The sequence below is a fragment of the Somniosus microcephalus genome, chromosome 7 (genome assembly GCF_052327205.1).
Source record: "Somniosus microcephalus isolate GS21.2 chromosome 7, FLI_Smic_1.0, whole genome shotgun sequence".
In the NCBI taxonomy this organism is placed as follows: Eukaryota; Metazoa; Chordata; class Chondrichthyes; order Squaliformes; family Somniosidae; genus Somniosus; species Somniosus microcephalus.
In genome coordinates, this window is record NC_140993.1 from 138,974,935 (window position 1) to 138,997,613 (window position 22,679).

General features: G+C 44.1%; 1 protein-coding gene across 12 annotated transcripts in view; it reads right to left on the reverse strand.

The window, feature by feature from the left end:
* tox (thymocyte selection-associated high mobility group box) overlaps positions 1 to 22,679 on the reverse strand; it is a 368,590-nt gene that overhangs the window by 206,205 nt on the left and 139,706 nt on the right. For 10 of the 12 annotated variants that reach the window (XM_085993010.1, XM_085993007.1, XM_085993002.1 and 7 more), the window contains one exon: positions 4,621 to 4,686. The exons of 1 other annotated variant lie outside the window; for it this stretch is intronic. In XM_085993010.1, the coding sequence (XP_085849136.1) occupies positions 4,621 to 4,686 (66 nt within the window). Of the gene's footprint in view, positions 1 to 4,620; positions 4,687 to 12,754; positions 13,147 to 22,679 lie in introns of those variants that run through there. One more of the 12 variants, XM_085993004.1, reaches the window with a different exon arrangement.

Here is a 22,679-nt window from a genome sequence, read left to right on the forward strand (position 1 = left end):
CAGAATATCATGGAGATGTTTTTCTTTAAACCTATACCCCAAGAAAGGAGAGAGGTAAGGTAGCCGGTTTAATTGAAAGTCCGAGTAGAGAATCACTGAGCAGGGACAGAGTCAGAGGGACAACTCTCCCACTGGCTGGTTGCATAGAGAAAGGGACAAAGGGCACATGATTGGTGTGTCAGCCAGGTAAATCTTGGGAGGAAACTTGACCTGGTGAGGGGAAACTCATTCTTTTCAAGCCCAGAGAGTCAGAACAGAACCAGAAAGGCTGACCAGGAAAAGTTAAGCATGCCTGCTAATAAGAACAGTGCAGTATAGTTTTATTATTTTTCATGTTCTCGAGTTGAGTTTGAATCAAGGTGAGATTTGATTACTTATGTCGCTTTGTATATTTATTTGGTGTCTGTAAAATAAAGCAGCTTAATAATTCATATCTGGCCTCGTCTCACTAGAGTGTTTCAGTTGGCCTGTGGAAAGATTGAAATGGATGCTCCCAGCATCCAGTTCAGCTAACTGGTGGAAACAGAGCCCACTGGCTTGGAAGACCCTGGAAATTGTGTCCGATTGGTTCAGCAGCCCTCCTATAAAGGGAGTTGATCTGCCTGTCTGCCTGCGGCGGGGGGTTCTCAGTGTGGACATCTGTCAACCCATTTCCCTCCTTTGCTGGGCACCCAAGAAGTGCCCATAGTAGCATGGATGCCTGCTGACTGTATTCAAACAATTTAGTGACCCCACCTTGACCCTGGATACTCTGGCCGGATCAGGGGCAGAGATCACACTTCCATCACTGAGCATGGCCAAGGATTTTTGGATCCATTGTTATTATTTAAAAGGTGATAAATATTTGAAATAACCTCACAGTCAAAAACATAAAGAACATTCCCATGTAGTTGGATGGTAGGCTGGAGGAGAGATCGTATGAGGCAGTGAGCTTTATGGGTCTAACAGCCTTTTGGCAGCATTTGACTAAGTGGTAGCATTCTTGCCTCCGAGTCAAAAGGTTCAAGCTCCATTCGTGAGAAGTGAGCACATAATCCAGGCTGACACTTCAGTGCAGTGCTGAGGAGCTAGCTTTCTTTCTTTCAATTGGAGCCTTGGGAAGGAGGTTCTAAGCAATGCTCAAAGTGAAATTTCCCAGCAATAGTGCTCAGTGTGAAAGACCAGAGAGCAACAATATGTTTATGTACTTGGGACAAGAAAAAGGCCATTAGGCCCATAAATTTATAACTTTTAAGGGAAATATCCTTGATAAGTAAAAGATAATAGGGCTGATTTTCCTGATCTTTGCCCAGAGGGTAGAGGTGGAGCTAGGGCTTTGCCTGCAATGGATACAGATCATTTAAAGTCATTTAAATAAGGCAGGAGGGGGCATTTCCAGCCTTCGGCCTCATTTTTCCAGATTAATCGCTTACTGAATGCCCAGAGATACATGGCATTGTGGCCAGGTTCCCAGGGGTAGGCTGAAGACTGGAGGTGAGAATTTAAAAAAATATTAAAATGAGTCCTCCCCCGACTCCATGATGTTGAGGTCTAATTAGTGTGTTCTAGTTGCTGATCTTGATCTCCGAGGCCCGACACACAGTTGCAAGCGTAAGAGGCCTGCAACTGTGTCTCACTTTCCTGCCCCTTCCATTGGTGTTGGGCCCTGCAAGGGGTGTGCCAAGGACATGTTGAAGGTCCAGGCCAGGAAATAACAATGCTGCTAGGCTGGGCAGGAGCAGTGTACTTCGGGTCGGAGTGGGGGTGGCGGCAATGGGGGGAGGCAGGAAAAACTGCCTTGATCAATTGATGAATGGAAGTTTATTCACAAGCACAGTAATGTATTCAAAATACATTACAAGGTTCTTTAAAGAGTAACAGATGCTTGATAGCAACAATCATTCACTGCATTCATGCCCCAGCTTTGTTAAACAAGTTAAATTGGTCTTTGCACTTTTAAACCCTTAAGGCATATTCTGGATGATCCATCACTGTAGGTGTAATTTAGTATTAACGCCAAGCGTCAATGTTACGCTTAAAACACTTCTCAGTATTAATATGGAACTGACAACAGTCAAAGAAAGTTTACATTTGATAATAAATGCCTTGCATATAGTAACAGCAACAAAACCATAAATTTCTGTCCAGAAAGAGTTCCAAAAGTAAAAGAAACAAGTACAGGTACTCTATTCACATCATAGAATGATTTAAAGCCCTTAGGATACAATACTGAATGAAACTGGCTAACATATATGGTACTTACATGCCATAAAATAGTTTTTACTATTACAGTTAATGTACCTTCAGCTGGCAATAGTGCTCAGTGTGAAAGACCAGAGAGCAACAATTCTTCGTGCTGCTTGACTATGATGCTACAGGGCAGACTTTTCTTATAGCAATAACTCTTGACCTATCCAATAAAGCCCTCAGTCTTTGGCTTTAGTCATGGTGACAGCCAATGAATTCTTCTCTAACCTTTGGTCAAACAGTAGGTTTATTCATTAATCTTTTGGTTTTCTGATCATCACCATTTCTACACCCAAATTGTGATTCTATTTTGTACAAAAAGTTTGAAGATGCTATTTCTTTAAATTGTTTCCTGCATCAGTTAACATTATTCTGCTCTGCTGTATATTATTTTATCTTTATCACAGACTTACCATGGATTTCTAAAATAACGAGCTATTCCCCCAGCCACTTCTACATACATTGGCCTTTCTTGTACTAATAGAATTAGTATCTTTATTCAAGGCAAAAGCATTTTAGCTCACCACATTTAGACATAATCTAATATACAAATGGGCACTGTGCAATATGAGAATACAAACACATTACTGCATAGTGCTCAATTCCTCTGTTATTTTAACAAGGCATTAAGTCAATTAAAATAAACAGGTTCACAACACCTTTGTTAATAAAAGGAATTTCATACAAATGCGCTAAGGCATTTGTATGCGAACACTCACACGGCAATGTCGCCACAAAACATCCCTAAACCTACTTGCCTAAGTATGACCAACCCTGAGGAGAAGTTTATGGGCGCCAGTATACTATAGATGCTGATCTTAGACTGCATTTGGCAAACCCAAGTTATGTTGCCGACTGCGCTCCAAACCCAGCTTAACAACAAGGGAGCTGTGTGTGTGTTGAGCTCCACTCTCCGGCCGACTAATTTTCAATGTTATAATAGAATGGGCAACAGCAATCATTTTTTTCTATTTAAAGGATACCACACCAAATTTTTAAAGAGGTTCTAACTGCATCTGAGCATTTTTAAGAAAATGTGGCTTTATACAGGACTGGAATTAAATTACACATGCTACAAAGCCCAGGCAATGTGATACCATGTGTTAGAGGTGGTCTCACTTCTTGGTCTTAGAGTGCTTGAGAGTCAGATTGCCTCATGACTCCCTAGTAATGCCACAACTCTTCCAACAATATGCATCCAAAATCACTTTACATTGACATGAAAGCAGTAGTATAATAGACATGTAAAACTATTCTGCTGAATATATTAGCATGTGAATAGCCCGGATATGTCAGCTAAGTTTCTAAATTCTACTCACCTGTTTTTCAACATTTCTATAAACTTTTCTTTCTGGCTTTGTTTTTCCTTTTTAAACAATACATCAGCTATTCCTTGTTTTTCTTTCCATTTAATTAATTAATATTTCATATCCACTTATTTTACAAGTAACTTAATATAATAGGTTCAGCAAGCAAACAAGATTTGTTAAAAAATATATTTTAAATGGGCAATACTTTCTTATGCAGTATGTAGGGCAAAGTTGATAGAATGATAATGCATAAATATTGACTGCAGTAGCAGGTTAAAGGGCTAGAATACTGAGAGGGTGTCTATAAGCCTGAAACCTGGGGTTGAGGGTACTGTTGCACACTCGAGGTCACTTCCCTAAAATGAGGGACAGCAATAATTTATCAGCCACAGCCTGAAAATTGCTGCTTTATTATACCTTGAACTGAGCCATGTTTAATAATAAAAAATGTGTTCACCTGTTGTGAGTGGATCACTGTCAATGCTTTGGACAGCAAATAGCAGTTAGGAGTTAGAAACAAATTTCACTTATGACTGATCTTCAGTCATGTTTTATGTTTTGACTCAAGGATATTATAATTTATTCATATTTCTGATTCATATTTTATCTGAAAAATCATATTACAAAATTTTATATAAGAGGGAGAGAATTTTCCAGCCTTTTTTCCCCCCAATTAAAATAAATTGGTTTAACCATTATTTATGTACAGGTGTTCAGTGTTAGATTTGCACCTCATGATAAAACTAGTTACAATTAAAATTCTCATAACATGCATATGTGAGCACATTATTCATAAACAAAATAGATTTGCCTTTTAAGATCATGCCAACAAAGTAGCTACTTGATTGCTCAGAAAAACACACTGCTAATTGCAATGTTGAATGTTTGCATCTAAGAATCATCCAAATATGACATTTGTTCAAGCTACATCTCATTAATCTAAAGCACAGTTTAAATGCTTTGTTTGCAAATTATAATTATTTTGATTACACCAGTTACTGATAGTAATGCTTATTTGCAATGCATCCTTTTGAATTTGTTTAATTACATCTTGAAACATGGCGGAGAAGATTAATTAACCCACCTGGCTTCCTGGCATGAAGTCCTGGCTTGGATCTGTCATACTCATGTACATGTTTTCACCATCAAACTGTGAATAGAATAATACATATTCAGATTGCATCCAAACTTAAAGTCTAGCCATAAAATATGTTACAACCAAATATAGATTTTGTTGAAAAGGTTTGTTTTTGGTTTCACACTGCTTGTCTTTGATGTGCTTGTTCCTATCCTTATTGACCCTGTATGTCAGTGATTTGAGGTAATTAGTGCAGTAGTAATTACATCAGGCAGGCAGAAATGAATGGTTTCCTTTCATCAGCAATCTGTTATGAAACAAAATGGCTCATTCTCTGCAGCATGCATACACATATTGCTATTAGTCTTAATGAATTGTTAAATGAATCGCACTGTTTCTGGCAGGATACGAGAATGATGAAGCGTATCTAAAGTGCACCCTGATCTGGCTCCAGGTCTCAAAGTTGCAAATTGGCTGTAGAAAGTGCATACACATTTAAAAATAGAAATGGTCTAATCTTCCAAAGTGAGCTTCATGGGCTTCAGATATGCAATATTCCAAAGTCTTAGTTTAAAGGTATTAGCAGTAAAGATGCTTTTGTAATCATATAGTTACAACATGGAGTCCAGGTTCTTATATTATTTGAGCCAGTTTCCATGTAAAGTACTGTACATGCTCTATATATTCTTTGATTGATGAAACATGGATGATGCTTGTTAAATACTATTTAGATGTGTGTGATACTCTAATAAGGATTATGTTTTATTATATTTTAAATTGATGACATGATTGTTGACTGACCTATATAACTACTATTGTAATGAAAATTAATTGGCTTTGCTCCTTTATGTAGTAAGATTTATTTAATATTTTATGTTAATTAAGTTGATAAGCAATACCATTCTTATTTCTTGAAACAGACACTTCAATAACTTAGGAATTCCTTAGATAAAACCGAAGTGTTGCAAAAGTTCACGGGCCTCAGTTCAATACAAAGGCTAGAGTCCTCAGTTCACCAGTATAAAAATTCTGATGTTATAATATACTTCATCAGTGAAAACCACATTTAACTGTTCTATATACAGTAGAGCAAATAAATAACATTATAAAGACATTGGGGTAAGTGTAATGGAAATAAAAATCAGGACAGATTCGCTATCACCTGTTTTACACTATCACACAAAGTCAAAATCTACCCCTGTGGGTGTATAGATGTGAGTTAAGTTTTAAATCTGAGAGAAATATTTTGACATTTGAAGAGTGTAGATTGGTATGTAATCTTGTTTTTTCATTTATATAGGTGGGAGAGAGCAGTTACACAAATTAATATAAACAAAAAGATTATATTGTACTATTGTGTGAAAAAGTACAGGAAGACTGGGGATACTAATAACTCCAACTGCAAACCAAAAAAATCTCAGCACAAGAAATTAATTTTTCAAGGAGCTGCAGTATAGGCTAACAATTATAAGAATAAAATAATGAACTACTGTCCCCAAGTCTAATAATATAAAACAATTCTAAATCAGAAACGATGAACAAGTACAAAAGAAAAATATTTATCTTTAAGACTTCTTTCCGATATATCCGAAGGACTGTGACAACCAACAGAAGTCAATATTACCCAAAGAAAACATTTAATGTTCCTTTGGTTTGTAATATATGGGAACCACAAGATGTACACAATCAATAATCAGTCAAATGTAAACATTACCACTGAATACCCTTTAATCCAGCAAAAGCCAACTGCATGATGGAGGGGCTGGAATAATTGTTAAAACTACATGGCCTAGAAATTCAGTCGCGTTTGCGGCCACTTATTGGCTAAAGAGTGGTTTGCGCCGGAAGTTTTTTAGCGCCCGAAATTCAGTTGGTCCCTAACATCGGCGTTAGCCGGTAGCGCTGCGCCGGCACCGATGACGTCATCGGTGTGCGCAGCGCCACGGTTCCAATGCTATTCCGTGCCGATGGCCAAATTCAGTTGCGGCCGCCTCGCCCGTGGCGGCCGCAAACAGCGTTTGAAAAACGGTGCCTTGCAGCTCCGAGAGGCCGGCGCATAAAGGTGGACGGGCGGTCGGCCGCTTTCCCGGCGGCCGCCTGGCCGCACCTCCCTCCCCGGACTCCTGCACCACCCCCCCGCGGCATTGGTGTCTGACTCCCGCGAGCCCGGCACTTCTCCGTGGTGCCGGGCTCATTTGCCGGGGGAATCCAGCGGCGATCTCACGGCTGCAGGCAGCTCCTCCTTAAGAGAAGGAGGAGGCCTGCAGTACCCCAGCCTGCCGCACCGCATCGGGTGCCGCAGCAGCAGCTGGACGCCTGCAATTGACTTTCATCGCCCCAAGCGAGGCGGCCAAACCCTGCAATAGCGCCCGCCTCCGTCTTGGGGCGCCGCAACTGAATTTCAGGCGGGCGCTACAAGAATCCGGGCGAGCGCTAAATTTCGGGCGCTAAAGACCTGGCGGGGCCTTACTGAATTTCTAGGCCCATGTGTTTGGCAGTTGTGGCTGTGCTTTGCAATGATAAAATGAACACTGAGCAACAACCTAAGACTATCTCTATCACACACCATCAGTAGACCACAGCATTGCTGATAAATTACACTCTGTTTGAGGCTTGCTAAGTTTTTATTTCTTTACTTTTTAAAGCACTTTTGTGTTTACAACAACAAAACCCCACAAGTTCCTGACCTCTGGGAAAGCTTCCAAGCAGAAGAATTTTAAGAGCTAGGATCCCATTGATTATTCAACATTATTTTGTTTTGACAGCAAGTTAATCCCATTATTTCATTATGAATTATCTGGACAGCCTTTCAATGTTAGAATTTATCTTTTAATTAATCATTAAGGGACTTTAGAATTATTTAATAAAATACTAGAACAAATCTGCATACAACTCTTTCTGGCACACCACTAACAAAATAATTACAGTCTGCCTTTCTCTAAGCAGTTTTGATTCATACATGAAACAGTGCTTGTTTTATCTTTGATTAAAAGTTTCCTTGCCTACATTCTAATGTGGAATCTTATGCATTCCTAAAATACTTTTTGTTCTCATTTAAAAACACAACTAGTTTTATTGTAATGCACCTTCAGTTTAAGATGCCCTAAGTGATGCAGTATCCAAAATCAAGGAGGGTTATATGTAATCAGTTGTAGTTAGCCTATCATATACAAATACCGTAATGCTTTCCATGATGCCACAGCATTCCAGCGAACTCAGAGCCACTGAGGCAAGCTCCCAGTTATTTTTAAAGTGTCAGAAATATGTCGTCTTTATTAGATCTGACTTTAGTGATGTAATTAAGCCTTTAAACCCCATCTGTAATATCTGAAGCATCACACTTACACCTTTTCTTTTTTAGAAGGGCAGTGGCAATTGTTTAATAACAGTTGAAGAATATTAACAGGTAGGATTACTAAAAAAGCAATCCTTTATTTGAAAAGTTAGTGTATTTATTAGGTCCCCATGTCCCAAATCTGCTAATCATCTTGAACTGGGTACTTGGAAGTGCACAAGAATCACTTGGATTAATTCACCTTCTTTCTCTCTCTTCATATGGAGAAACACCTATACATGCACAGAGTCTTTCCTAGGTCAAGAACACATTAGTATTTTTTGCCACTTCCCACCTGTTTAGTAGCAGTATTGGGATGGGCAAGGGTGGAGAATTGGGGAGGAACCCATTGCGGTAGATCACCATTTATTTCTGCACCTGACATATTTTCTGCTGGAGGTGATGGTGGACACTGGAAACACATGCCCAAATATGAGAGGAACATGCAAATGAGGTGATAATGATAGATTTTCTATCAATGTCGCCTTAGCAACACTGGATGTTACAAATACCAGGGCAAAACTAGTGTCCAGTGTTGCTTGGTGATGTATAATGCATCAAAAACTTTAAAGGGCCAAAGCAGTGAGTTGAATTAATGAAGACTTGCAGATCAGAAGATACTGGCCAGTTTCTCCAAGCCAGCAATTTTTTTTATTCCCATGAGGCTGCTTGCCCTTTTGGTCTGTGCCAGGCATCCGACTCCTGCAGCAGTAACAATTTGCTGTGCCCCCTCACCCCCCGCCCCCCCCCCCAGCGACAAGCTCCTAAGTATAGGCAGATACACTGTCAGAAGCCCACCAAAAATAGAAAAATAGTTCAAATAACCGGATGTAGGACAATTCACTGGGGTCAGCACCGAATTAGTCAGCTGGACAGAAGTCCAGCTCCGCCACCCTTCAGCTGGGTTGTAGGCTCAATAAACAATGAATGACTTCCAGGTGTTAAGATAATCCAGCTGATTTTTTTAAAAAACTCTAATTCACCAAAACATGTTCTAGATGCACAACCGATTCAGAGGTTGCTTGTTGCTGAATAAAGTGTTTAATTTTACTAGTGTCTCTAAAACCTCATTACTGCATTTCCTTTGCAGGTACCTAAAATATATGTCTACTGTGTAAAATCTATAAAAATTACACTGTATACATGTAGTATATTTAGAGTTAGGAAAATGTATAGCATTAGTGAAAATTTGTATCAGTAACATACTTTAAACTAAAACCAGTAACTTTTAACAACTTTTATGCTAAAATACCGTCTTAGTTCTCTATTGGATTTAAGTTTACTATGATATTTATAGTGTAGAATGAGCTAAACTGAATCACCAAGTACTATATCTGCAATTTCTGCTATTGTTTTCACTAACTGATGTATTCAATATGGAAGAAAACAACTTGTGACTATCAAAAGGGAAACCCACCAAAAAAAACTTAAAATAGTTGAAATCAGCAAAGCACTTTTCCATTTCATGAGATGTTCCAGCATAGGCTGGAGCTGCATTGCTGTTAGCAAGGTGCTAAAAAAAACTCAGAATTCAAAAAATTACATTTAGAAAGAAGTAATTAAAAGGAGTGGTGATAAAATATGTCCAGTAAGAAAAATAAAGTCCTCCGGTAGAGGGGAATATCTGTCTCAATCGGTTGCCTCTTCTTTTCGACATATTTGTATCTGGCTGAGCTACATGAATGAGGCACTGATGCCCCACACTATTGGGTCAGAGGGATGAATCCTACTCCATGCTCAATGGGCATCGCACACATCAACGAGTCCTGAAAGCATTGGAGTCTACACACTGTGCACAAGTTTCATCGAGGGCTAGATTCAAATGATATTGAGGCAAAGTCCCCATAATATGATTCCCAAGCCTGAAGAGCATCCAATATAAAATGCGTGCTGCAAAGAAGGTCTATTCTCTTCAGTTGCATCTCTTAGCAACTCACACTTTCTGAATTATACTGGTTTTGATGGACAGAAGACGTTGGAGCCTTCCAGACAGCTTCTTAAAGCTGTACTACTTCTCTTATCAGTGCCTGTTTGTACAGGCAAAGCTATTAATCTGCTGATTTGCATGAAGCCATGAGTATCCCCATGGGTATACCTCTCTATTTGTAGGTTTTGGAGGATTAGAGGACACATGCCAGGCAGCTGCATTTCAACTTTAGATGCTCCATTAGAACCCATCCTTATGCCACCACTTATGTGTACAAGGCTAGGCTCTTCTCTCTGAACCTGTTGAAGACACCAGTATGTGCAGGCTAAGACTTCTGAAGGACCCCATAATAGAACTGTGCACATGCCTGCAGCCAGAATTGCAATACAGTAATGGCTCTGTCAATGGCTTTAAAGGTTACAGCAGCATTGAATTTTATGCAGCAGGTTCCTACCAAGCAACCATAGGTCACATTTCACAACCTTCAGTACAAATTTGCATTGTGCAGGTCAAGGACGCATTAGTTGCCAGGACCAGTAATTTCATTCATTCTCCATTGGAAAGCAGCCAGCAACTGGAAAGAGGCCACCACTTCTACCATATGGCAGGATCCCACAGGACTTAATTGACAGCACTAGTGGCCAGACATGCTTCCACCCCCAAGGCTGCTCCATTTATAAATTGAAAGCACTAACAGTCTATGATTGACCAGCTGGTCTGCGACCATAGGAACAGACTTATGTACACTAATGCCAGTTACCCTGGCAGGTCCCAAGATGCCTTCATTTTATGGCAGTCAATGGTGCCAGAATTATTTAAAGGACCAAGAAGAAGACTATAAAGATGGTTATTGGGCAACCAAGGATATTCACTGCAGCTGTGGATCATGACACACTGTGCCATCCCAAGGAAAAGACCTGAGAAGACATACAATGTGATACATACTTCTGTCAGAGTCACAGTGAAGCATACTTCCAGCATCCTCAAGTAGCAATTCCAAAGCTTGGACAGATCAAATGGAGAGCTCCAATCCATCCCTGCCAAGGTCTTCGAGACTATTGTACCCTGCCCAACTAGTGTGTCAGCCTTGGCTCAATGGTAACAACAATGCCTCTAATTCAGAAGGTTATGAGTTCAAACCCTGCTCTAGAGACTTGAGCACATAATGTAGGCTGACACTTCAGTGCAGTGCTACACTGCTGGAGGTGCAGTATTTCAAATAAAATGTTAAACTAAGGCCACGTGTACCTGTTCATAAGGATGTAAAAGATCAGGGGGGAAAAATTCAGTTGCATTGCGCCTCCCGTTTGCACCTAAGTTAAGCCTAAGAGGGCGCCGATGGGGCACAAAGAAACTAGCGCCCGGGCGCGACACCGCCAACGCCTCCCGCAAGATTCAGCGGGGGGTTAGTGGCGGCGGTAACTGTTAGCGCCCCGTGGCGATCTTCGGTAGCGCCCCCTGACTTATAGCCGGACGCTATGTCCGATGGGGTCTGCGGGGGTTACCTGCGGCTGGGGCGGCACTAATTAAAGGCGAGGTGCCAGGTGGCCATTTTTGTTGCTGGCCGCCTGCCAGCGCTTGCCCCCGTTGCCATCCCTGGTCTCCTGATCAGTCCTCCCGCGGAGTGCCGGCTGCGCTCCGTGAGCCTGGCACTTCTCTTGAGTGCCGGGCTCTTTTGCCGGCACTCTGATCCCTGGTGGCCCAGCTGGGCCCCGGGTCACACTGCGCAAGGCCCCTCCCCTTTAAGAAGGGGAGGAAGGCCTGCAATACTGCAGCGCGACGTGCCGCAGCGCCACGATATGCCCTTGCAGCACCCAAGAGGGAGGCAGGGTGCTTCCAGTAGTGCCCCGCTTCCCTCTTGGGGCGCTACCGATGAATTTCGGCCACGGGGGTGCTAATTTTTTCGGGGCTCTAAAAGTAGCGGCCCGGCGAAGTTAGCGCCCCAAAGGGGGCACGACTAAATTTTTCGCCTTCAGGGGTATTCTCCTGGTGTTTTGACCAACATTTATCCCTCTGCCCAATACCATAGATCAGTTATTTAGTTGCTATTTGTGGTACCTTGCTGTACACAAATTGCCTGCTTCATTTGCCGGCATTACAACAGTGACCACACTTCAAAAATAATTAATTGGCTGCAAAGCACTTTGAGACATCCTGATGACGTGAACGATGTCATATAAATGCAAGTTATTTCTTTCTTTATAATTCAAAATCACAACAGTCATCATCAAATGTTCCCAGACTTTACCAAATAAAACCTTCCTACAATCTTCTTCTGAATGGCTTCCTTCTGTGCTGTAAATTTATATGATTCTATGACATCTAACTCACTTCAATATTTGTCTCCAGCAATCTTCATTGCCTCATACTAAAAGAATTGACGGGAAAGATTTGAGGTCCAGTCAGCCCAACTTTTATTAAACCTTAAAGTGTAAGGCATAAGTGAGTTTTTTTTACATTTTACCCTGTGCTTCCCTTTTGTGAAAAGCTATGGTGCATCTTCTACTTCCTAACCATGTGCTCTTTCGACATGTTCCTCCAGTGCGAATGAGTTTGATTCCTAGGTGTCAGTATGTGCCTCTGGGGATGGAGGTGGCCCAGTACTTCCTTGTGCTGACTCAAAAGATGGCTTTGTAACTGCATTAAGGAACCTGGGGCTGCTGTGGTATTTGGTGCATGCAAAATTTAACAAGTGACACACTCAGCATTTTGATATGACAGCATTACACAATGCCATGGAAAAACATGAGCATGCCTGTGCATTTATAAAGATGCACTGCATTTCTCCTCTGTAATGGTGCACTGTGTAAAGTAAATATCAATAAAAATGCTTTGTAAGACAACCAATTAAAGATGTTGCCACATGTTTGCACACTTACCTTGGCAATCCAACAAACTTCTTCCTCATCTGCTCCTGGGTTTGGAGTACAGGTGAGGCTGTATTTCTGTGCTCTATCAGCTCCATCCATGTAGCTCTGGTGAAACACTTCACTGCAGGGTGGCTTTCCCCTCTAAATAGTGCAAACCTTTTCTGCAACAACACCTCCAATAGCTGATCATTAAGTGGGTCTGTTCTGCCCCCAACCATTTGGAGAAGCAGGTTTGAAGGCAGCCAGCTGTCCTTTAAGAGTTGCTGGCACAAGAAATCCTACCACTCAAACCTCTGAAAGCATCATGTGCTAAATGCTGGGAGCACTGAAACTACATTATTGACCCAATGATCTTTACAAACAGTTTAAGTATTCTCAACACAACTAAGGATTTGAACTATTCTTCTGTTTTTTCCATAGATCCTCATTCAACTTACTCTGAAACAGACTTATCAACAGCTGCCATCAATGATGTTCTGTGACCAGTCAGCAGGTTGCTACACAATTGGCACTTCTGCAGAACACTCTGGGCTGGATTTTACTCACCGAGACACGTTGGGGGCGGGACTGCTGCCTTCCGGGTTCTCGTCCCGCTCCCAGCGACGTCCGACGCACAGATGCTATTTTCCCCTGATTGGCCTTGTTAAGCCCGCCCTGTGGGCTTCCTGGCCAATTAAGGGAAAGCTGGTGTCAGATGACGTCAGTTGATGATGCTTCATCTGCTGATTTTCTTAAAGGCACATGAACCATAAATTTTTGACATGATTTGACAGTGTTTGACAGCATTGAGGTGCTGTCAAACACTGACAAATCACTGTGCGAGCCCTTGTACCCAGACTCTCCAATGACTCTCTCCTTAGGATGAAACAGATGGCAGCTGCAGGTGAGGGTACAGGAGCGATCCGTCACTTCTCCCATTGAGGTGAGGCTACACAAACACTTCAAAGCTTGTCACCTACAGAAAAATCTAAACACCTTAAAAATGACTTTCCCAACATTTCCTTACCTCTGATACTCACCAGTGTCCCATTGCACCTTCACACCACTTCTGCAGCTGTCATCTATACACCAACATAACAACAGATCCACAGCATGCCTCACTTACCCTGGCGGGGTTCCCCAATGTCAGGAAGACCACAGAAGTCTCAAAATTGGAAAAAGCCTCTTAACTGCCTGTTAACTGGCAGTTAAGTGGCTATAATCCTCTTCCTGCCGCTAGGATTTGGGTCCCTGCGCAAATCAGGGACCCAATTCCCGGGAAGATTTTTTGGAGGCGGGTTGGGAGCGGGTTCAGGACGGGACCGGCGTGATGCCGATCTATCAAAAGTTCCGGAGTGGTGAGCGGATTATCTACCCAGGCTGTTTTTAACTAAGAAAAATTTAAAAATCAAGAAATGTGCAATATACAGTAATTGGGTACTCACCTACAGAATGTTGTGTTAAATGGATGGTGAAAGATGCTTGATTAAGTACAGTAATGCCAGTTGATGGTAATCCATAACTCTTTAATAACAACAGTAAAACAAAACTTATACACGACTTAACAGTAAAACAAAACTTATAAACGACTTAACAGTAAAACAAAACTTATAAACGACTGTGCAGTGTACCAAAACTTAAACGACTGTACAGTACAGTATAAAGTACTGTACGGTGGTTGACTGTACACTTATTCCAAGCCAACTGGTTCATCAGGATCATGCACTTCAGCAGATTCTTCAGGCACTTCCAGTGCTCCAACTCTTTTGGAAGTTTTCTTAAACATGTCCCGGATGTCTGCTTGCTTAGTGGACTCTTGCCTTCTTTGCAGAAAGGTAGACTGCAGAATATGGAGCTGCATAACTTCTTGGGCAGAATAGCAAGAACGGCATTCAGCAAATTTGATGAATGAAGCAAGATCTGCTGCAGCTTTAGCCCAAGAAATCTTGTTCACTTCAGAAATCTCATCGTCTTCATTTTCCATCACACTTTCCTTTTCTTTCCTTGGATTCAAAACATTCTCCATTATTTCATCATCACTTAGCAAATGCACAACAGCAACTTCTCTATCGGCATCAACCCACTGCTCAATATCACTTTCACTGAGGTGATGTAGAGGGTTTGCTGGGCCTACATCTTTCACCATGTCAGCCATTTCCATTACTGCAGTCTTCCACAGACGAACATTGAACCCACGAAATTCCTCCTCTGAAGAAGAACCTTCAGCAAACATTACAGAAAGCCACAATTTGCACCAGGCTTGTCTCAAAGTGTGACCTTTCACCAATTTCCAGGAACATGCAACATTAAAGATGGCATCTTTAAGATTGTATTCCTTCTGAAATGCCTGAATACCTGTATTGTCATCTTGGCTTATCAGTCTACGTAGGAAGTCTTTCTTGTAATGACACTTGAGGTTTTGGATAACGCCCTGGTCCATGGGTTGTATGAGAGAAGTTACATTTGGTGGCAAATAAATGGTGAAAATATTTCCAGAAACCAACTCGGATTCATGCGGATGGGCTCTACAATTATCCAGCAATAAAATGCATTTGCTATCTTCAGGTTTCCTTATTCTACGGAAATGTTCCCTCACAGATGGAGCAAAAGTATGATGGAACCAATTTGAAAAGATTTCCTTATCCATCCAAGCATTTGCTTGAGCTTTGTACTCAACAGGTAAGTGCCTCACATTTTTAAATGCACGGGGATTTTTATACTTCCCAATGACGAGAAGTTTAACCCGGTGTGATCCAGCAGCGTTCGCACATGTTAGCATGGTTACACGGTCTTTATTTTTCTTGTAACCTGAAGCATTAGCCTCACTAGCCCCAGCAAGTGTTGATTCCGGGAAACACCTCCAAAATAAGCCCGTTTCATCGGCATTGTATAGCTGTGCTGGCGACAAATCATGTTGCTGCACAATCCGATTGAAATAATCGCAGTATTCTTCTGCGGCATCGTGATCAGCTGATTTCTTCTCCCCGCAAACATCGCGTCGTCGTATCCCATGCCGTGCCTTGAAGCACGAGAGCCATCCATCAGAGAAAGCACACTTGTCAGTGAGCTCCATCTTTGCATAAAAATCCTTCGCTTTTGATATTAGCATGGGTCCGGAAATCGGAACACCCTCTGAACGCTTCAGAGCAAACCACTCATAAAGCACGGTATCCAGCTCTTCAAGCTTAGGCTTACGAAGCGTGCGCCGTTTCGCTACACTCTTAGATGTCTCCGAGCTTGCATAAAACTTGAGCAGCTTATCCTTCTGCGCTTTGATGTCATACATTGTTGACGAACCAATTTTGAATTCTTTCATAATGTGCATACGCTTCGCTCCCATTTCTAGTCGTTTGCATATATCAATTTTCTGCTTTAAAGTTAACACCACTCTCTTCCTTTTGGTTGGATCAACTTTTGGGATTTCCATAATGCAGTCCAATGAGTTGAAGCAGCGTTGGGGAGACACACAGTCCTGTACTGGAACCCCAAAAAATGGCAAATCAGAAGAGGCTACCGGCAGCGTGGGAGGGTGAGACTCCTGATGCAGGGTTTCTGAGGTGTTCCAAGTTCCGCTGGCGCCAAGAGGCCGAGTAGTGGCAGTTTGTAGAACTACCCCCACTGACGAACTCGGCAACCGTTGGAGACTCGGACTCAGAACCGGCAACATTGCCGGTTACTCAGGCGCTGTTTTCGGGGGGTGAATTCTGCCGGTAGAGCGAGGTTTCCGGGCATACAACCTCCGGTTAAACCAAAGTTTCCTGTATAAAGGCCAACTGGTCCACTACCATCAGTTTACTGCTGCTGCCGAAGTTGAAAATGACCCCCCTGTATCTCTTCTGAAGGAGTGCCACAACTGCAAGTTCAGATCACTTGCTCAAATTTAATGGCTCACTTTCCCCTCACAATAAGCACATCCTGCAAGCTGAGTTTTCCAACATATATGAGGAGTGCGTAACATTCACTGGTTTTTGTTCAAAGAAAGATGTATGGGAGCATGTAGTCTTAAGAACAGAAAGAAGCATGGAACAAGAAAAGGCCATTCAGCTCATCAAATCCCTTTCCTCTACAATAGAGAAAAAAAATAACTTGCATTTACATAGTGCCTTTCATGACCTTATGTCCCAAAGTATTTTAAATGAAGTACTTTTTGAAATGTAGTCACTGTTGTAATGTAAGGAAACATGGCAGCCAATTTACACACAGCAAGGTCCCACAAACAGCAATAAGATACATGACCAGATAATCTGTTATTTTAGTGATGTAGGTTTAGGGATAAATATTGGCCCTCTCCTGCTCTTCTTTGAATTGTGCCATGGTATATTTTATATCCACCTGAGAGTTTAAAATCTCATCCAAAAGACATAAGAACATAAGAAAATAAGAAATAGGAGCAGGAGTAGGCCATTTGGCCCCTCAAGCCTGCTCCGCCATTCAATAAGATCATGGCTGATCTTCTACATCAACTCCACTTTCCTGCACTATCCCTTGATTCCCTTAATATCCAAAAATCTATCGATCTCTGTCTTGAACATACTCAACAAGTGAGATTCCACAGCTCTCCTCATCTCAGTCCTAAATGGCCGACCCCTTTGTGGTAAACCACTGTTATTGTTATTCACTGTTGTTGCTGCACACTGTTGTACCTATGCATGCCTCAACATGTCTCGGCTGGCTCCACCCACAGGCCCAGGTATAAAGGTGATTGACCTGCAGCCCCCTGCCTTCTTGGAACCCAGTCAACCACGAGAGGCATGCTCTGTTCTTTGCTAATAAAAGCCTTTAGTTACTCTCCTAACTCTCCGTCTTTTATGAGGACAAAGGGATTAATCAGGAAGGGGAAAATAGAATACGAAAGTAAACTTGCAGCAAACATAAAGACAGACTGCAAAAGCTTTTATCGGTATATCAGGAGGAAAAGACTGGTAAAATCCCAAGTCGGTCCCTTGCAGTCCGATTCGGGAGAATATATAATGGAGAATAAGGAAATGGCAGACCAATTAAACTCATACTTTGGTTCTGTATTCACAAAGGAGGACACAAATAACCTCCCAGGAATATCGACAAACATAGGGACTAATGAGAGGGAGGAGCTGACAGAAATTAGTATCTCTAGGGATATGGTGTTGGGTAAGTTGAGGGGACTGAAGGCCGACAAATCCCCGGGGCCTGATAAACTACATCCTAGGGTACTTAAGGAGGTGGCCCTGGAGATAGCAGATGCTCTAAGGATCATCTTCCGGAACTCCATTGACTCGGGAACAGTACCCGTGGATTGGAGGGTAGCTAATGTTACCCCAATATTTAAAAAGGGGGGTAGAGAGAAAGCAGGGAATTATAGACCAGTAAGCCTTACATCGGTTGTGGGCAAAATGCTAGAGTCCATTATTAAGGATAAAATAGCGGAGCACTTGACAAATGGGGAAAGGATCGGACAGAGTCAACATGGATTTACAAAGGGTAAATCGTGTTTGACTAATCTGCTGGAATTTTTTGAGGAAGTAACTGGTAAAATAGATGGGGGAGAGCCAGTGGATGTGGTGTACCTTGACTTCCAGAAAGCCTTCGATAAGGTTCCACACAAAAGATTATCATGCAAAATTAAGGCTCATGGGATTGGGGGCAAAGTATTAACGTGGATAGAGAACTGGCTGGCGGATAGAAAACAGAGAGTTGGAATAAACGGCTCGTTTTCGGAGTGGCAGGCAGTGACCAGCGGGGTGCCGCAAGGATCTGTCCTGGGACCCCAGCTGTTCACAATATATATAAATGATCTGGATCAGGGAATTGGATGCAATATTTCCAAATTCGCTGACGACACTAAACTAGGAGGAGGGGTGGGCTCTGATGAGGATGTCAGGAGGCTACAGTGCGATTTGGACAGGTTGGGGGAATGGGCGGATACGTGGCAGATGCACTATAATGTGGATAAATGCGAGGTTATCCACTTTGGGGGTAAAAACAGGAGGGTGGATTATTATCTAAATGGCAATAGATTGGGAGATGGGGAAGTGCAGAGGGACCTGGGTGTTCTTATGCACCAGTCACTGAAGGAGAGCATGCAGGTGCAACAGGCGATTAAGAAGGCAAATGGTATGTTGGCCTTCATATCAAGGGGGTTCGAGTATAGGAATAGGGATACCTTACTACAGCTGTACAAGGTGCTGGTGAGACCGCATCTGGAGTATTGTGTACAGTTTTGGTCGCCCCATCTGCGGAAGGATGTTCTTGCCATGGAAAGAGTGCAGCGGCGATTCACCAGGCTGATACCTGGAATGGCGGGAATGACCTACGAGGAGAGATTGAATAGTTTGGGCTTGTACTCACTGGAGTTTAGAAGATTGAGAGGGGATCTCATCGAAACATATAAAATTATGGCAGGCCTGGACAGGCTGAATTCAGAGAGAATGTTTCCAATGGCAGGGGAGCACAGAACCAGGGGCCACAGTCTAAAAATAGCGGGCAAATCATTTAAAACAGAGATGAGGAAGAATTTCTTCACTCAAAGAGTGGTGAGCCTGTGGAATTCCCTGCCACAGAGGGCTGTGAAGGCTAATTCAATAAATATTTTCAAGAGAGAATTGGATATATTTCTGAAGGCTAAGGGGATTAAGGGTTACGGAGAAAAGGCGGGGACGGGGTACTGAACTGGTAAGATCAGCTATGATCTCAGACGAAGATCAGCCATGATCTCATTGAATGGCGGAGCAGGCTCGAAGGGCCGAATGGCCTACTCCTGTTCCTATCTCTATGTTTCTATGATAGCGCATCAATTTTATTAGCAAAAACAAAATGTCGACAAACGCTGAACAGCAGGCTGCTGCACCAAACGCTGAACAGCAGGCTGCTGCACCAAACGCTGAGCAGCAGGAGCTGCTGCGAGCCCTCAGACCAACATGCCTGGACCTAGACCCCCAAGAAGCGGGTTCGGCTACCAAATTCGCGCATTGGCTGCGTTGCTTCGAGGCCTACCTGCAAGCCTCAACTGTGACCCTGGACGAAAACAAGTTGGAAATCCTGGCCTCAAAGGTGAGCCACCAAGTTTATACAATAATCCAGGACGCGACGACCTACGCGGCGGCTATCGATCTGCTAAAAGGGCAATACGCACGCCCGGTAAATACGGTCTATGCCAGGCACCTCTTAAGATCCCGCAGACAGCAGTCCGGGGAATTGGTGGAGGCCTTCCTACGGGCACTACGGATACTCGGCCGAGACTGCGATTGCAAAGAGGTACCAGCCGCAGCACACACGGAGGGACTGATCCGAGATGCTTTCGTTGCGGGTCTAAGGTCCGACTACTCCCGGCAGAGACTGTTGGAAAAGGGAGAAATGGACCTGAGAAAGGCAGTGTCCCTCGCGCTCTCGCTCGACGCGGCCCACAGGAATATGGACGCCTTCTCCCCTAACCGCTCCGCAACGTGGACGCCACAACCTTGGGTCATGGGACCGCCACCTTCAACTGCTGCTGCGATGTCCAAGGCACAGAAATGTTATTTTTGTGGCCAGGCAAAACACCCCAGAGCACGCTGCCCGGCGAGAAACGCTACCTGCTCCGGCTGCGGGAAGAAAGGACACTATGTCAGCGCCCGCAAAGGTAAAACCGCTAACGCCAGCAGCGCCGCGTGCGAACCGTGGGGGCAGCCATTTTGTCCGCCATCTCGGACGTCTCCAACTTCAACCACGGGGGACCCGGACTCAGCCACCGCCTCATCTGACGACCACATCGACTCGCTCGACCATACGCTGGCCTCCGTGACGCTGGACCAATCTCTCCCTCATCAACTGTCCAGGTCCATGATGGACATTACGGTAAACGGCCGCGCCACTACCTGCCTTTTTGACAGCGGGAGCACGGAAAGCTTTATCCACCCCGACACGGTGCGCAGTTACTCTCTCCCGGTCCTGCCGACGCGACATCGGATCTCTTTGGCTTCCAAAGCCCAGTCAGCGGACGTCGGTGGCTACTGTGTAGTGACCCTTTCAGTAAGGGGCACAGAATACAAACATTTTAAACTCCTGGTCCTGCCCCATCTTTGCGCTGCCGTTCTACTGGGGTTGGATTTTCAGTGCCACCTTAAGAGTGTCACATTAGCGTACGACGGACCCCTCCCCCCACTCTCAGTCTGCAGCCAGCAGCTTTTAAATCGCCCGCCGCGCACCATTTGCAGCCTCTCCACCCTTAAAGTCCCCCCCCCGCTCCTTGTTCGCTAACCTCACCCGCGACTGTAAGCCCATCGCTACCAAAAGCAGGCGTTACAGTGCCGGGGATAGGAGCTTCATTAAATCCGAGGTAGCAAGACTCCTGAAGGAAGGGATTATTGAAAGTAGCACCAGCCCATGGCGAGCACAAGTGGTGGTAGTGAAGACTGGCGAAAAACAGCGCCTAGTTATTGACTACAGCCAGACGATCAATCGCTACACCCAGCTAGATGCATACCCACTCCCCCGCATATCTGACATGGTCAATCAGATAGCACAATACCGGGTGTTCTCGACGATTGATCTGAAGTCGGCATACCACCAGCTCCCCATCAGGGCTGAGGACCGCCAGTACACAGCTTTTGAAGCTGACGGTCGTCTCTACCACTTCCTCAGAGTTCCCTTCGGCGTCACCAACGGGGTTTCAGTCTTCCAACGGGGGATGGACCGGATGGTTGACCAGAACGCACTCCAGGCCACTTTCCCCTATCTAGACAACGTCACCATCTGCGGCCGCGACCAGCAGGACCATGATGTTAATCTAGAGAAATTCCTCCGTACGGCCCAGCGGCTGAACCTAACATACAACAAGGACAAATGTATGTTTCGTACCAAGTGCCTTGCCATTCTTGGCTGTGTAGTGGAGAACGGAGTCATCGGCCCCGACCCCGACAGGATGCGCCCCCTTATGGAGCTCCCCCTCCCCCACTGCCAAAAAGCACTGAAGAGATGCCTAGGGTTTTTCTCGTACTATGCTCAGTGGGTGCCCAACTATGCGGACAAAGCCAGACCCCTCATCAAGTCCACCTCCTTCCCCCTGACAGCAGAGGCCTGTGCAGCCTTCACTCTCATAAAAGGAGATATTGCGAAGGCCACAATGCACGCAGTGGATGAGTCCATCCCTTTCCAAGTGGAGAGCGACGCATCCGACTTTGCCCTAGCTGCAACCCTTAACCAGGCGGGGAGACCCATGGCCTTTTTCTCAAGGACCCTCCAGGGCCCCGAGATTCGACACTCCTCTGTCGAAAAGGAGGCCCAGGCCATTGTGGAAGCTGTGCGACATTGGAGGCATTACCTGGCCGGAAAACGATTTACCCTGCTCACTGACCAGCGTTCAGTAGCTTTTATGTTTAATAATAAGCAGAGGGGCAAAATCAAGAACGACAAGATCTTGAGGTGGAGAATCGAACTCTCCACCTACAATTACGATATCTTGTACCGGCCCGGGAAACTCAATGAGCCCCCAGATGCCCTATCACGTGGTACATGCGCCAACGCGCAGGTCGATAGACTGAAGACCCTCCACAATGACCTCTGCCACCCGGGGGTCACCAGGTTTTTTCACTTCATCAAATCCCGTAACCTGCCCTACTCCATCGAGGAGGTCAGGACCATGACCAGGAACTGCCAAATCTGTGCCGAGTGCAAACCGCATTTTTATAGGCCAGACAGAGCAAGCCTGATCAAAGCCACGCGCCCCTTTGAACGGCTGAGCGTCGATTTTAAAGGGCCCCTCCCCTCCTCCGACCGCAATGTGTACTTCCTCAACATAATTGATGAGTACTCCCGTTTCCCGTTTGCCATCCCTTGCTCAGACATGACCAGTACCACGGTCATTAAATGTCTGAATGACCTCTTCGCCTTGTTCGGTTTCCCTAGCTATATTCATAGCGACAGGGGCTCATCCTTTATGAGCGACGAACTCCGGCAGTACCTGCTCTCGAGAGGTATCGCTGCCAGCAGGACCAGCAGCTAC